This window comes from Cucurbitaria berberidis (assembly GCF_010015615.1).
Source record: "Cucurbitaria berberidis CBS 394.84 unplaced genomic scaffold K460scaffold_1, whole genome shotgun sequence".
Lineage (NCBI taxonomy): Eukaryota > Fungi > Ascomycota > Dothideomycetes > Pleosporales > Cucurbitariaceae > Cucurbitaria > Cucurbitaria berberidis.
Window position 1 is genome coordinate 3,848,370 of NW_024468935.1, and position 16,172 is coordinate 3,864,541.

The 16,172-nt window shown below is 52.2% G+C and overlaps 7 protein-coding genes across 7 annotated transcripts; 6 read left to right on the forward strand and 1 right to left on the reverse strand.

Moving 5' to 3' along the window:
• Positions 1–152: 152 nt before the first annotated feature.
• Positions 153–1,772, reverse strand: K460DRAFT_26457 (uncharacterized protein). Its single transcript, XM_040927492.1, has 2 exons — positions 1,136–1,772; positions 153–751 (listed from the first exon to the last, which is right to left on the reverse strand). Exons 1-2 carry the CDS (start codon positions 1,371–1,373, stop codon positions 255–257), a joined length of 735 nt encoding a protein of 244 aa, XP_040793587.1. The 5' UTR covers positions 1,374–1,772; the 3' UTR covers positions 153–254.
• On the forward strand, positions 1,423–2,150 carry K460DRAFT_26423 (uncharacterized protein). Its single transcript, XM_040927490.1, has 2 exons — positions 1,423–1,628; positions 1,688–2,150. The coding sequence occupies exons 1-2, from the start codon at positions 1,514–1,516 to the stop codon at positions 2,062–2,064; spliced, it is 492 nt and encodes a 163-aa protein (XP_040793588.1). The 5' UTR covers positions 1,423–1,513; the 3' UTR covers positions 2,065–2,150.
• A 92-nt stretch (positions 2,151–2,242) lies between these two features.
• On the forward strand, positions 2,243–3,154 carry K460DRAFT_257928 (DnaJ-domain-containing protein; the record flags this gene model as incomplete). Its single annotated transcript, XM_040927434.1, has 1 exon — positions 2,243–3,154. A coding segment is annotated over one exon (912 nt), but the record flags the coding sequence as incomplete, so codon positions are not given.
• Positions 3,155–6,927: 3,773 nt separating this feature from the next.
• K460DRAFT_401059 (uncharacterized protein) lies at positions 6,928–7,598 on the forward strand (the record flags this gene model as incomplete). The annotated part of the gene is made up of 2 exons (XM_040936385.1): positions 6,928–7,203; positions 7,269–7,598. The coding sequence occupies 2 exons, from the start codon at positions 6,928–6,930 to the stop codon at positions 7,596–7,598; spliced, it is 606 nt and encodes a 201-aa protein (XP_040793590.1).
• A 2,181-nt stretch (positions 7,599–9,779) lies between these two features.
• On the forward strand, positions 9,780–10,721 carry K460DRAFT_26473 (uncharacterized protein). The gene has a single exon (XM_040927493.1). The coding sequence runs from the start codon at positions 10,035–10,037 to the stop codon at positions 10,509–10,511; it is 477 nt and encodes a 158-aa protein (XP_040793591.1). The 5' UTR covers positions 9,780–10,034; the 3' UTR covers positions 10,512–10,721.
• K460DRAFT_26543 (uncharacterized protein) lies at positions 10,721–11,773 on the forward strand. Its single transcript, XM_040927498.1, has one exon. The coding sequence runs from the start codon at positions 10,931–10,933 to the stop codon at positions 11,486–11,488; it is 558 nt and encodes a 185-aa protein (XP_040793592.1). The 5' UTR covers positions 10,721–10,930; the 3' UTR covers positions 11,489–11,773.
• A 2,147-nt stretch (positions 11,774–13,920) lies between these two features.
• Positions 13,921–15,185, forward strand: K460DRAFT_351007 (uncharacterized protein; the record flags this gene model as incomplete). Its single annotated transcript, XM_040931550.1, has 3 exons — positions 13,921–14,291; positions 14,488–14,588; positions 14,965–15,185. The coding sequence occupies 3 exons, from the start codon at positions 13,921–13,923 to the stop codon at positions 15,183–15,185; spliced, it is 693 nt and encodes a 230-aa protein (XP_040793593.1).
• Between the last annotated feature and the right edge of the window lie 987 nt (positions 15,186–16,172).

Here is a 16,172-nt window from a genome sequence, read left to right on the forward strand (position 1 = left end):
GTATAATCAACTCTAAACTCAATCCTAGTGGGGTCATCGAAAACCCTTGATAGGGACTCAATTCGAGCCTAAATCATCCAAACTGCGCAGAATTAGGAAAAACATCACTCCTTGACATGATCAAAAACAACATTAACGCTTTAACGCCGTCGCACCCGGTGTATCTTGCAACAATCACTCCCCAGCTCCGGTGACCCCGTCATTAGCCATCGTCGGAAAAATCAAAGACACAGTTCGTGAAGCCTCATTAGCTTTCATTTCCTCTTCCCGTTCAGCGTGCCTTCGGTGGCCTTCTTCAGCATCTCGCGGTCCTCGTCGCTCATGTGATCGACCTTTTCAACAAGCAGCTTCTTCAAAAACAGATTCTCCTTCTTCAGCCCCTCATTTTCAGCTTCCAGTTTCCTGGTCCGCTCCTGCATGTCGCGGCTCGACTCCATGAGTTGCTGCTCGCGCTGCTTCTTCTTCTGGCGAAAGCGCGCAGAGGCGGCTTGGTTGCGCTTCCGCTTGTCCTCGTCCGCCTCGACGATGACAGCATCTGTAATGACGCCGGCATTGGCGGGGTCAGGAGACGTGGCGGAAGAAGTGGATGTGGCGTTGCTGTCGGCGTATGGCGTGCGGTAGGCGCTGATGCCGTAGGGGTTTGGGGTGATGGGAGAGAAGCCCTGGAGTTCCTCTAGAACTTGGATTGCACTCTCGTGCTCGTAGGGCTGGGGAATGTGTCCGGCCATGGTTGGCGAGGTGTATTGCAGGCCTCGAGGCATGTGTTAGCCGGGACCATTTCACGAGGAAACTGGAAAAAGCAATAGAAACAGAATGGCGGCTGAGAGGTCGCTGTGCGTTGTATTTGACCGATAGTTGCGGCAGTACCCCGTAAGCGCCTGTGCATCGTTGCACAGGCACCTACCTAGGTAGGAGGAGGCCTATGGGAGCGGATGCAGGGTTCGTCACGTGACGATTGCGTGCTTTGCGGGCCAACGAGCGTCATCCCAATGCGGCAGGGCAGCGCAGCGGGAATGGCGACGACGCACCAGGGAACCGGACAGGATGATGAGATGGTACATGGAATCGAATGCGACATGGAGCCGACCGCTTCTCCCGGATGGAAAAGAGTTCAAATAGAGGGGGGTGCGCTTACCTGGGAGCGACACGCCGCTGCTGTGCGACGGATAGGCAAACTGGTGGCCTGGTGGGTAGCCATCCTGCACTGCTATGTGCAGCGGTTGCACACGATGGCCTGGATAGTCGTGCTGGTCGTGGTAGAGATTGGCGGCGTCGAGGATATCGAAGTGGTCACGTCCAGACGAACTCCCACTCGCAGACGCGTCGATGAAGGTCGGCCGTCCAAAAGCTTGCTGGCGATAAGTTTCCGACATTACTCTCCATCGGCAATACGCATTCAGCCAGCTTGGTAGACAGAGAGGAAGAGGGGGTGGATAATTCGGGTCGTGGTCGTCGCCCGGGTCTGGGTTGCGAAGAAGTAGGGTTGTACGTTGCGAACGGTTCGTGGTTGACTATGGGGCCGGGTGTACAGTCGAGCTGGGGGGTGTGGAAAACTGACGTTCTTGCGCGCCTGAGCGATGATGTGCTACCCTATAAGAAGGACACAAATGTCACGCAGCCCACACTAGGTATGTGCCACACCCCATGCTAAAAGTCTCTTTCTCAGCGCTGAAGTTGGCGATCGTAGTTCGATTGCGCCATCTTGCCCACAAGCCCGTGTCCACCTCCACGCTTTTACCTAAGGCCGCGCCCCCCATGCATCGCTTGAAACTCCACTTACATCAACCAGGACGGTGCCTCGACCCTCTGCTCGCGTGCCCAACATCCCACGACATGAAATCTGTGTCAGAACCAAGTTGCGCCTTTGGAATTAGCAGCCTAGATGCTCCATTGTCACCATGCATACCATGGGCGTCCAAAACTCTCAAGGCCCAGAACGACCACCCTCAACCCCTTTCTCACCTCATCACCAATCGACCGAGCCAGATCTATCGTAAATTCTCTTCCGACGTCTTCCCAGACGCTCCAAGACCTTGTTCTAACGCCCGAGACATCTCACCATGACTGTCTTGATAGAGATCGTGGCGCTACGCAACGGTGAGTCGATGAGGAACATCGTGCAACTTACCAAACGCTCCTAGACACATCCAAAACACCTCTCTCTGCTTTAAAATGACCATTCAAACGACATTCCTGCCCAGTAGAGCTTCACGAAGCATCCCCGACGAGATCGAACATGCAAACCCACTACAGCGCCCTTGGACTGGCTCCAAACGCACCCCTCGAAGTAATACGCGCCGCCTACAAAGCCCTTGTACTTCTCTACCATCCTGACAAGAACCTACATCGCACGTCTTTAGAGCGCATCTCTCATGCTGCTGCATTCAGAGACATCCAACAAGCGTACGATGTACTGATGGACCCTTCCCTGAAAGCCGCCTACGACGCCGAACCGTCTCAACACTATACCGATTCAGATGCTCCACCAACATCGAAGCGTAGAACACCTGTCAAGCTAACAACCCCTGAAGAGAAGGCTGTGATGACAACCAAAGCGCGTCAACAGATTCAACACCTGCGCGAACAACGAGCCAAGCGTGACATCGAAGAGTCAGAGCTAGATGTTGGAAGCCTCAGGAGTATGATCCGTGTCTGGAAGGGCCTCGCAGAGGAGAACAGCCCTGATCCGCCTATGAAGGCTCACTGCACAATCCGAGCCCATGAGTATGAACAGAAGCTAGCAGAACGAGATCGACAGCATGAAGAGTGGCTGGCGAAGATGGCAACTACTAACCATGTACCATCAACGCCCGCGCTGAAAATTCAACGTGCCGTAACGTCATCTTCTTCTCGAGTGCAGGCTATAATGACTGCTTCACCCACAGCATTTCCAACACCAACCCCTGCTATACGTCCACAACGCGCGCTACCGCGTAAGCATACAGAAGTAGAACGGGTAGCGGCAGACGGAGCACGCGCTGAAGGTCGCACAACAGCGAAAGCCTTTCACAATACAGCTAAACCAGCTATGCAGGACAGAAAAGTTGCCTCGGTCCTAGCCGAGAAAGGGAAACGGCCAGCAAGCATCCAAGGGCAGGCTAGAGGAGGCGCAGGACGGATTTCTGTGGTTCGAGCTAAAGCTAGCTCCGGACCACCTAGTGCTGTTGAGCCCGGCACTTCAGAGATCTAGGCAGGCTCAACAAACAACCATAAGTGAGGCTCCACTACCCGCAGCGGATGCTATTGCGTCAAGCCAGTACACCCAAGCCCATCAAGTTAAGCGTGACAAAATTTCGCGGTAAGTGCGGCGCCGCGCACCACTTTGGACGAATACTGGAAAGGCAATATGTGAGCAGGGGTAGAAAATAAGGCCGAAGAGGATGCTTTACTGCGCCAGGGTTTCCGATAGTCTAAGGTGTGCTCGAGCTAGCTGGGCAAATGCATGCTAGATTGTGGGCCGGACCGGTTAGCACTATGGATGTGGTATGGCGCTACGGATCCACTTCCCGACCAATCTCGAATAGGGATTCTCAGTCTTAGCGTGATGGCGTGATGGTGTAGAATTACATGGGTGTCTTTATAATTGCTCGGGTACCGGGATCGTGCTCTTCCTGTCATGGTCGCTATCACATGTGTCAGTTCAATAATAAGTTCTTCAGTTTACCTTGTTCGTGTTCTCGTCCTTGTCCAAACACAAACGCAGTTGCGCTCTGCAAATAGTGGATAGAGTCTGACGCAATTTCCCGTATCCACAATACCTGACCAAGTCTGGTAGGCCTTGCATCCTTAAACAACACGATATTGCCGGATCGTTTTGCGCGCAAGGGCAGGCATAGCGCTTACCATTCCATGTCTTGCAAATTCCAAGAGCACCCGCTTCTGCTGACGTTCTACAAGGCTCGTGATACTGGTTTTTCCTCGGAAAGTACGCCCTTTTGTCATCTTCTCGTAATGTCGGCTTGGAGCTTCGATGTCCAATGAGGGCGTTGTGCAAGCGTAGAGTCGGTGTTGGGGATATATATCGCTTTTCGTAGTCGATAGGTCTTCTCTTACACACCCGTAGACTATCCATGGCTCAAAAGGTGGCCTTGAGGCGTAGATGCTTCTTGAAAAGTTTCCCTCTTTGATGTTTCTTGATCTGGCTGCCCACCAACCCTCCTATTAACAAACTTGTGTCCAAGTCTATACCCATATATCTCTTTCTGTGGCGCACAGCTGGGCGGATGATTAAGGTTCCAGGCCATGATGAAGCATCGTAAGTTCCTGTTGTTCTTCGGTTGTCCAGATTTGGTCGTAATTTTCGATGGGTTCCTCAATTTCTCTGATCTCTAGTGCTTCGACGTGAGAGATGGAACTCCAAGGGGAAGCATCGGTGTGTCCACCTTGGCTAAGTGAACCTGCAACATCGGCTTGGTTGCGTTGGCAATGAAAGTCGAGAGTACATCCAAGGAAGAGGAGGATCAGGGCCATAGCCTAGCGTCAAGAATACTTCCACGTCGTGTTATGTAGCCACATTCGACCATATCGTTCATTCTTTCAGTTTTGTCTCTTGCCTCTATTTTCAAGCAGTGCTATCATCTCTTAATTCCTCTTTCCCTCTAGCCACCCCGGCCACTTGTTTCCCTTTGAAGATAGTCGTTCAGTAGTCTAGAAGCAAAGTTCGGGTCCTGGTACGGCTAGTGCCATGGGTAACGATCGATAGTGATTGTAAAGACGGAGTGTGAATTGTTGGCCGATCTCGGCTCTCAGTATCACCTGGGTAGGTGGAGTGCCTGTCGAATTCTGCAGGCTCGCGACACGCCTTGGAAAACCCAACGAACGTTGCACTGTAGCAAATGTCATGTCCAGTGGGCACCATCGCTGCTTATGTATTGGCCCGCTTTCGGCCCATCGCTTTGGTAGTTGAATTAAGGTTGCGACGTCTGGAGGAAATCCTGTGTAGTGGTGTGAGGGTCTCCTAAAGGAGACGAGCTAACGAGGAAGCGGTTTGGTCTCGCCCGGAAATTAAGCCCGACGAGCCGAGGCGCTCCCTATCCCCACCGCTCAAGATCTGCCCGCGGCATGCACGACAGATTTCGCTTCCAATAAAGACGACCGTTAGTTGGAACCTTATCTTGACATCATTGTCAGAGGTCAAAGTGCGTTGCCGATCACTTCGTAGTTGTAGGTAAATGTTATGAACCTGCATCAAGCATCCCCTGAAGAGAGTGGAAACGTCTTGCGTTAGAATTTGCAGAGTTTCCGAGCTTTACAACTCTTTTCTTCTCTCTTGCATTATGATCAAGACACTCAGTTTTCCTAGAAAACATTGTAGCCAATACACGATATTTTCATATAGACAAGCACAAAGCCAATTACGCATCATGGCGAGCTTCACTAGTTCGCGAGAAAAGACGCACCACAAGACGAATAGCACATTGTAATAAACCTTGGCAAATTTTGCTCTATCCCATATTTCTTCATCTACCAACGCACCTTCACGCATGCTTGCACAGCGGGAACAGCCTGGGGCGCACCCGCAGCAAGCACCCAGACCCGAAAGCAGAACGAGTCCTTCCCCATCTCTAACGACCACCACGCCGTTACACACGGCTGTCGACCCGAACGAGAACAGGGCAACCAGCATGGCGACCAGGAGTTAGTTAGCATCCATCCCTGATTGCATCTAGTATGAGTAGACGAGTTGTAGCAGCAAAAGGAACTTACGCGGAAGCCGATGTCATTGGAGAGACATCAAGTCCCATACTCCAGCTCCTTAGCCGCGCGCAGGCCGTGGAGGACAGCCAGACGCGCAGGCCAGGCGATCCATCACATCTCCTGGGTCTCGAAGTAGTCCGGGATTGACGGACTGATACTGGAATTACAAACGCTGACCAGCGCCTCCCTTCAAACATCAACAACCCTCCGACTGATCCTTGCTGACCTTGTGCTCCACGTGAGCCCCTGGATCTGTTCGATCCGCCCCATTTAGAGCCTGTCCTCAGCGTGCGCCATGGCCCCGGCGGAGAAGTCGGTGTCGGCGTCGGCGTCGGAGATCTTGGCTATGGTGGTGGCGGAGGAGATGCGGAGAGTGTGGAGAGCAGGGGGGCGGCCCCCGAGAAGAGGAGAATGGGTATCTAGAAGCTGTAGTAGTGATAGCAGTAGCAGTAGTAGTAGCAGCAGGAACCAAAGTGAGAAAGTAGAGGTTTATTAGATGGCGTTGCGAGAAGCAGAAGGAGGGACTAGCGGCGGAACATCTGTAGGCGACAAAGGGGTCAGTGCGTCCACTTTATTAGGTTGACGACAATGGGAAGGCGTCTATTAGAATGTAGTCCAGCTACCAAGACGGCTGCAGCTGACCGAGAGAGAGAATGATAAGCTCATGAACCTGAGCAGACTGGGAATGACCTTGATTCGGTGCAAATAATAACGAGATCCGAAGAGCGCGTGGCGTTTGGGAGGTAGAAGCGGGGGTTTGATGTGTTTGGCATACTCCGTCGAGGCTTGTCTGGGCTTCACGGACGTCTTGACAGATTGCGTGTGCCATAGAGTAGATTAGTCGCCCAAAGTCGACGTAAAGCTTGCGGTAGTTAATGGGATCCTTTCTCTCAGATCTGGGAGTGCTTGATGTTCTGGTGGCCTCGAGGTGAATCGTCGCGTACGTGCTGGTCGGACATTGTCGTGTTTATGATTGTGAAATTGGCTAAACTTTTCCCCATTGCCGCTCCGACTCAATCCCAAAACAACAACGCAACCACATCACCACTTCTTGATTTCCTCTGAGAACAGCAGCAGCCCTCTGGCAAGACTCTCTAGAATCCTCTTGTAAGTCAATCCAGAATAATACTCACCTCCGTGGCGATATTGATCCTCGTAGTAATCCATTCGCAGACGCACTCCACGAATCCTCCATCCTCGCCCGCACTATTCCACCGCAAGCTGCTCATAATGAGTACCGATACCAGCCGGCCATTGATCGAGCATGCCGCCAACCTGTACATGGCGCACTACGCGGAGTCAAGTCTCCAAGCCTGGGAGCAGCTACATGGTCAGGTGCGAGCCGACGAGCTCACCTCTGTGAGGGAAACCTGCGCGACCCAGCGCTACATCGATGATTGTATGAGAACCAAGCTTCGGGCCCAGGAGATGCTGAATTGGCTCGTCCGCGTAGCCGAGGACCGAGAAGCTCATGAGCAGGAGGTGGCCGATTGGCACGAGGTCGCGGTATGCAGCCCAGAACCCTGTGCGAACTGTCTGTTCGAGGATGAAGCAATGCTGACTACATCTAGCGAAACGCTGACGTGAACGCCGAGAACGCGTTCATCGCCCTCCGGGTTAAGGCCCAAAAGCTCCTCACGTGGACACGGATCCGCGAAAAACTCGAGGTTTGGATACTAGGTGCATACCTGAAGAAGGTCATGTCCGGACGAGGCGTGCAGCTGAGCGAAGCGGAGCAGGCGAGAAAGGAGAGCTTCCACGACGCTGTGGAGTACAGCGTGGGCGGGATAGAGGATGGGATGGAGGGGTGGTTCCAGCTCCACAACCTTGCCCTCGATGAGACCTCTGCGATCCGAGCAGCGATGGCTGGATCAGTCAGTCTCTTCCCTGGTGAGGAGTGAGGCCGCTGGTAAAGTGTGCGCGGTGTGTATACCTGGAGTCGATTCTTCCTAGGAGGAAGCATAACTTTAGACTGTATAAACAACCCTTTTCGGAGTCAAGTCAAACAAGCTTACCGTCGCCCACCTGACCTAGAATACGTGCATACGTGATTCTAAATGTAGCTGGAGCCTCCAAAAGAGCTTATTACCCTACCCTTGAACTTACCTATAGGTAGCCTAGAAGACACGCATGGTACCCTCAAGACTGGAGTAAGCCAAGGATTTGCCATTGAAGGACTCCGGGCGTAGGTACTACCAGAGTGATTAACGTAGCTAGAGAAGCCATGAAGGAAGCCGGGCGTGAAGACTAAGAGGGCGACCTCCACATGATGTACATGCTTTGGATTTCGGATAAAATCCTAGTGTGATACTTCCGACGGCTTAGCAGGGCGGTTGGTGTTAAAGGCGTTCGATCCTGGCGCCAATCGTCGGATCCACGTCAATATGCGTAGAGTTGAAAAAAGGTCACACAAAGGGCCTGGCACCTGCAAACTAAATTGAGCTCAACCGCCCACACAGCGCTTTTCATAATAAACAGTGCATCTTGAGCACAGCCTGCAGACAGGCTAGAGCACCAAAGATTAACGACCACTTTATGCCCGGGAGCGTAGCGAATATCCTTGCTGGGCGCTTCCAGCCTCGAACTCGTAACCTGCTGGAGAACAAAAAAAAAGTACAAATACAACAGGCCTAGCCACGCTGCCACGCGGTTCGGACTTCCTTTGCCTTAAACAGGTACTCGGCGAAGTATTTGAAAATTGTGAAGATTATGTATTCAGGGACGGTGAGAGTTGCGTGGGGAGCGTGTGGTTATTCGGGCCAAGCGGAGGTTAGGCGAGGTGGCGTTGGTGATTGCTCTTCTTTCATCCTTCATAAGACCACATAGTCCTGTTGTCTGGCGCATTGTCATCTCCACTCAACTGCAGCTGCAGCTCTTAATGTGCAGCTCTTAATGATGACCTGCCTCGCGAAACTGCAAACCGTGATTCGCCATGCGCGGCGCCTTAGATTTGATGCTCCTCTTACGCTATTGCAGCAATGTGTTTTACCATTGCCTTGTTAGGCGAATGCTGGAAGATCACCGCGACTGCTCTTGTACGCTGTTGACATTTGAGAGATGGTATTTCGTATCGTCTCCTCATCCTGAATGCGTGCCGCGTTCAGGCTTGTGAATATTGAACACTCGCCATTTCATACATTCCTTAACTCTTGCGACGCTGAGTAAATAGCCGAGCCATCATTGTTTTTATCATCAGGGAAAGTAGACTGTGGGACTGGTTGGCGGTTGGTACTCCCAGAAATGCGTCGCAAGTGACCTGAATAGCTCTCAAGATAGCAATGCGCATCTTTGAGTAGCTGGACAGGAGTACGAGGACAACCTGCGGCAGCAACGAGTCTCTCGCATATATTCAGGCTTGAAGCGTAGTTCGTAGTCGTGGTGCATGATACATAGAATGCACCGCGAACAAGATAACTGAGTGTAGTCAACGAATAGGACAGCGTGCTAGTTTCCTAACGCAAACTACTTCGTGCGAAGCATAAGGTTCTTAACCTTATAGGAATATTGATTCCTATGCGAGTCATGGCTTTAGCAATATGCAACGCATTTTCTTGCGCATCGATTCGGCTTTTGAGCACTAGCGAACCTCTTCCAGATCTGGAGGGCGTAGATACACGGTAATGAAGTCATTGCCTGTCTGTCTATGTTGTCATGTGGGCCCAAGAACGGTAGGTATGCGAAACAGGCGCAGAAGGCACTTGGATACTGAAATGCAAACATTCTCAACGACTGGCCAGGAGGTGGCGCATCGCAGCTTCTTTCTTGACCTAGGAATCTCCCTTTCAGGGCGGATGTTCTGCCTTAGGAGTGAAATCCGGTGTTTTTGAGAAATCTGTAATGGCAATCTCTGACGACTTGGCTCCGCTCCGCTCTACGCGCGATTCTCAAGAGATTGCGACAAAGGAATCTCCCTTAATCCGCAGGATTTTAGATTTCTTATTTGGAGGACTTGGCTTAGATGCTTGTTCTTGATTACCTTCACGTGCGCGCTTGCAATAAGGTTTCGTGCTGACGGCTACCATGTAAAATGGTCAAAAAAAGAGCAAAAAAAGAGGAGACCACGTATTGGGAGCCCTGACGCTCTGGGAGTCGAACCCACCGATGTTTTTTGCCGCCCTGGTAAAGATGTTAGCATTGTCCACTAGACCTGCCCTCCCCGAGTCTGGCCACCTCGGTTCATCGAGCGGTGATAGCCTGTAGAATAATAAAGAATATATAGGCAATATAGATCTGACTTCGGTATGATCCAGCTTGGTGTTGGCGAAATCATCTGTGTGGGCGTCACAAGCGGGCACATCCGTGGGGCTGCTTCACCATGACAGCAGGATTGTGTAAACATGGGTGATCGACGTGGCACGCCATCCGCCTCCGTATACTCGCTCTCACCGCTTGCACATGTTGGCGTCCATCTCCTTTTGCAAAGCCTATCAATCTCCCGGTGTTGGTGCATGTACCAAATCTGCTTGATGAACAGCGATGCCTACCACGAAGAATATCCCTCTGTATCGAGCGTGATGGAGCCTCTGTTGACAATACCCTCAAGGTATCTTAGGTCTGTTTGCAAGTACTTGGGTCTTGGTTGCAGCAACGTGCGGACTCGCAAACTGCAACCTCCTCACACGAGTCTCCAGACGTCGCAAGCCCAGTACCACGGCCATAAAGGAATGAACGCACTGGTATGCATCTACACAACTATGCGGCCCCGTGCAATCGTTTGGTGTTCGCATGTATGCTACACCCCCCGAAGGCGAGGATACCCGCGGGGGAAGACTCCTGCATCGCCGGCTAATTGGCCAACTATCTTTTCGTGGTAAGGAGCCTCAGCTGCTATTCATGCAAATTCGATTGAACCCTCCTCGTCTGGATCATAAGGTGTGCATTGCTTCTTCGAGGTTCACGGCCCATATCTGTTCGATTTTGCGTGGCCGACGTACCTCAGCCCCATCAACTACGATTCACCCTGCCATGCAACGCAATAGCACCGCCTGGCAGACATGGATGGCCAATACTGATAGCAAGTTCGGCGCAGTGATTATGACGAGCCTCGTCAACATGTCTGACATCGCCGTAGAACCCGCGACGACAACGAGGCACCCCGCAGCGAGACAGCCACGCCGAGCTACGCACAGCTTCTACACCACCACCAAACACCTCAAGGGGAAGCCCATGTGTTCCAACCTTTGCCGATGAGCAGTTCGCAGGCGCTACACCACAAGACGGCTCTGGGAGCATCATGGACTATCCCCGCAGCCATCGGGGCCCCGCCGGCCATAGCAGAGCATACACACAACGATCCACACCGGCCGACAAACCACAACGGCCGATAAGAGGATGCGAGCATACGCGCACTGGGCTCAAACAATTTGCGGCTTGGCCGAGAATGTACAACGAGCAATCTTCAGGGCCCGGACCTTCGTTACCAAACGCCGACAACACGCAACGGCGGGGACAAACTGCACACACCAGCGAGAATATAACGGGTACCCTTACGAGTGGCCCTGGGGCGAAGGCATTACAAGCACAATTCGCTGTATGGATGCTGCGGTCTACAGCCCAAAAGCCTATTCTTACGGTAATCCAGACGCGGTGGTGCATGGCAAGGTGCCACATCCGGGATGTACAAATGGTGGCAGTCGTAGAAGGACTACGGAAGCAATGGGTGTTCGGGATACTGCGCTCGACGTGCGAGTGTCTAGCATGGACAATATTCGGAAGCTCGTCCAGGCGGGGCGAGGATATAGCCGTACGCCATCCCAAGAGAAGGAATGACTTGTCTAGCAGCCAGCGGTAACGGTGTAGCAGACATCCTGACTCCTCCGACAGTAAGGAACGCAGGCAGTCTCGTGTCGAAGCAGAACCCGGCCGGAAGAGTGTATCGACGAGACGAGCGCAACACGACGAAAATGCGACACAACCTCAGTCGATACCAGAGCATTACACCGAACCTCTATGCGATCTGCGCGAGCAGGTACATAATCATCGTAGTTAGACATGTGTACACTCCCCTCGAAGGACAGTACAAGGGAGATACTTGTACGGCGAATACCGAGCTGCAACTGTATTCGTCACCCCGGGGAAAATGGGCCAGCGACTATGCCTAGTATGAAACGGAATGAGTTGACGAGATATTGCCATGTCCACAAGGAATGAGAAACGTCTGCTGGGGTCTTCAGATGACGACGTGATATCTGGAGAGCATCGCAGGGCTTGTTGTCATCCTAGCTATCGAGGGGTCGAAGACGAAGAAACACCCTAAAGGGTGTCACAATGGCGTGTCATACGTATATACGTCGTCTAGAAACTGACCCTGAGCTAGGATAGCCGAGGAGACTGACCGACCCTGTCGGTTCCAACTCATGCCTTCATCCGAAGCAAGTAGCGAGAGACGGCGTCGAATAAAGGGGTGCTCTGCAGCGCACATCCGAATAGCTGTGGTGTAATAGGAACCTCCAGATAGTCCACAATCCAACGGTGCACGGACAGCTATGCGGACACCCATGATGGAAGTCAAATCTTGCTCCCAGTGATATGAAGTCAGATCTACAGCCTTGGGAGATTACCGATGCAGTCGAGCATCCCCCGATCTCTAGGTTGAAAGGCGGTCCGGACTGGCGGTCTATCCTTGCACGGAAGAATGCGAGCGTCGAAGTCGTCCGAGTAATCCGAGTAACGTATACAAGTGGGACACCCATAATGATGGTTGTCCCCGCTTAGCAATCATGTCGCTGACTTCAACGACAGGCGTCCATTGGTATAGCGTGAACCACACTAGCCGTGAGATCAAAAGAGAGGCCTTGCACACACGAAGATGGCAGACGGAGGGTCCTGTTGATAACCGGCCGCTAACTTGATTCCGTAGGGCCCACAGCTCCTACCCCTACTCAGCCGAGGTCTCTTGATGCCACGAAGCCGTGAGTGACCGCTCTCAAGTCAGGCACATCTTTTCCCTTGAGGATAAGCTGCAACTCTCTCAGCAAACTTGGGAATGAGTTTGTGATTTTAGGGGAAGGCTTTCTTGGAGCATGTCCACTAGAAACGATCGCCTGGCCTAGTCTTATGAACGATCCGTGTTCGGCCGAAGGCAAAAGCCGTGGATTGACTTCCCGGATGCGTGGGTCACATGTCCCATTGTAGAGGGTCGTGGCAGACACTCGATTAGCCTCAGTCGCGGAGTCGTATATCGTAGACCGTGGCTGTTTATCTGGCTACGCTCTCTACGGCACAGAAGTTGCCAGATTACCTCGACAGGTCTTACGGCAGCGAAGATTGACATCAACGCGGTCGGTTACTATGCCCTACATGCCCGAATCGCTCGGTATTGGCAAGGTTGTGTGCCAAGTGGATGAATAATAGCTCATCTACCGACTTGTCAATCTCGAGGCTCAACGTGAAGTCCAGCTCTTCTCATATACAAGGCACCTGGGCAGGACTTGCAATATACGGGCGGCTCCTTCATGTCGCAGAGCTACGCCATTCGATTCCAGCTCTTGAATGAATGCCTCACTTGGATCGGTGGTTGTCAGCACAACCATGAACGACCTCCATCCTTAGTTGGCACATCCAAAACCGAGAATTGTCGAGTTCCCGGTCCCGTTTGAGCTTTTTCATGGGAAGTATATGGCATCCGATCCTGCTTTCATCGGGCTCCGAATGATTGGCAACAATCAGGGATGTCGCTTTGGAATGGCGGTCAAGAATGTCGGTATCCGCGGTTCCGAACCCAAGCATCACAAGTCATATCAACATGCCCAATTCATGTTGTCCAGACAGCGTGAACGTTGTTGAATCGAGGTGTAGGTTGTCCATGGTCGCCCCGCTCGTGTCTACCGCCGCGCTGGGTGCGTGTGCCTCCCGTGTGCTACTGGGGCGCTTGCGATCGGACATTTCCAATTCGAAGGTCGAGCAGGGCGATACGTATCTCAATATATGGGCTGTTGAAATTGTCTGTCCGTCAGTCTCATGATGTCCTTGGATTGCCCTACCGCGTCGCCGATGTTTTGCGGATGTCTGCAGGGAATGCTCAAGGCAAGCTGCAGAGCCGCAGCGATGACCACCCCAGACGTAGCTCTTGGGTAAATGAGAAAGTTTGCGCGACCTTTCTCAGCTCCCGGCCTCTCCCAGCTCTCCTGTTCGTTGTATTGTTGTCGAGCAGGGCGGTGGTGGGGTATCGCAATGCGGTCGGCCGCGACACAGCGACTACGTGCAGCGGGGTGAGGGGGCTCGATGAAAGTCTACCACTCCTTCTTAGGAGATGACTCTATCTCCCAACTCCAAGCCAAGTATCCTGAACAGGCCGGAGGGCGATCGTCCGGGTGGTTGTGGGCGTGGTGGCGTCGAAGGAAGGAGCGAAATGGCCGCAAAGTCCGGCGGCGCTCAGGAGGTAGGAGCAACCCCAGTACAGACTTTGCATCCCAGCGCTCCGAGTCTCCATCTCAGTATTGTACGCTGAACGCGCGGCGAGGATGTGCGATCGAAATCGTTGAGGTCGGTGGTGGGGTGTTGAGGATGGCCGAGAAGGTCGGCGAGGAAAGGAGGCGGAAGCTTTTGGTAAGAGACCCCAACGGAATCAGCAGGAGCGACGACGACGGCAACAGGTACAAACCACCTCTAGGAAAGCATCGAGCACATTGTCGAGGGTTGTAGAGGCGCCGTCTCGATGCCACAGGACTAGCCGACTCGGAAACTCGAGCTACGAGATTCGGGCCGATGTCAACTCAGGTTTGCAATCGCTTGTGCAGCCAACGAGCCCCGAGTCTCAATTGAGTAGAATGAAAGGGCATCATATCCTAGGCGATGTAAAGATTCCACTTCACTCAGCTCGATCCTCGTCACTGGGACTACAGCCCTCTATCAGATCAAGAGCCAAATGCATCACGCATCTACAGGTTTAGGTAAGCCCACACCGTCACATCCCCCTCACAGTAGAGACCGAATGCTAAGACTTGGACAGATAGTTTTTGAATTGCAATACTGTTACCCCCCCTAATTTGACTGATGTATCTGCCCAGTCCCCCCCTTCATCGTGTGCAGCGACGTTTTCCTAGGCGACCAAATTGTGCCAAGGCTGTGAACCGTTGGGCTATTGTGCCTGTCGCACTGTCTTAGCGCACATAACCTTATTCCCACCTCTTCACACCTCCCTCCACTCCATTGACCCTCCCAGATTCAACCTCCTCGAGAAACTATTACGCACTGCAACCCTTTCTATTGCCTCAAGACTGACACCACAGCATCGCCCCCCTCTCGAAGAACTTGAACATGTGGAAGCTATTCCCGCCACAGCGCGTAGCCTGCCCGCAGCGGACTGCCCAAGCACTACGAGCGAGCGCGTTGACCCACAGCCTCTAGGTTTTCAGCCGCTCTACATGGCACTGCACCGCTTCAGCCGGGACTACTACTCGCAAAGTCATAGAAAAGGCTCTGGAATCGGCCTTGTTCAACATGATACACGTCAAGCTGACCGCTCGCCAGCTTCGAGGAACGCGTGACATAGACTCGAGGATACTAATGACATCTATTAGCACATCACCACACAAGACCTACACCGCCACATCGCTTCTGGTCTTCTGATACCCCACCGTTTCACCCATACCATGTTCGCATCTGGTGGCTGCACGGTGCTACCTCGGAAAATCCCCCAACCTCAGCACCAAAGAGGGATCTTTAGTTATGGAATAACACTAATCGGCGTAGACCATGGAACATAACCGAGCTCTTCGCTGCAGAGATCCATGTCATAAGGTCGAACATGCGCACTCTAATGGCTAGCGACAGCTGCTTCCTCGGGAAGTGTCATCCAAGAATCCGAAATCAACCTTGTTAAGGCACCGTATGCTCCCTTCCAACATATTCAACATCATTGATATTTGAAAGCACAATTGTCACTCTCAATATATCCGCCCCATACACCTTCCTTCATAGAGCCCGAGGCAATCCGTACCTACCGAAAACTAAGCCTAGACTCCATAGTGGAAGATTATAATCTGACCGGCTTTCGATACAGGATACTAGCCAGCTAACAACTACTTGAATCAGGGAAGTATCTTACTTCAACAGGACTACGAAAAGCTCTACACAAGCTATGTCAATTCCTAATCCTTGGTCACCGGTATCTTCAGTCACACAAACATGCTCACAGCAAGAAGTTCTCTCAATTCAATAGTGAGATACCTATCAACTTTAAACAGAACTCAACCGCGCTTTCCAGCTCAACGGACTCAGCCTTTACTTATCATTTCGTTCAACCCACGTCCTGGTTTTCGTCGGGTTCAGTAGAGAGCCTTCTCTTAAGTTTCATGAAAAACGTTCCAATCTTTGTTTCTACGTCTAGCTCTTCCTGTTTTGGTATTGATTACCGCAAAAGTTGCTATTCGTTTGTTACCTTCCTCTTTCTCGAGCCATTCCACGGCCCAGTGTCATTCTTCTCACGAGCTGCACCCTCATCTGGCAGTAATAAGGTAAATTTCATTAACGGG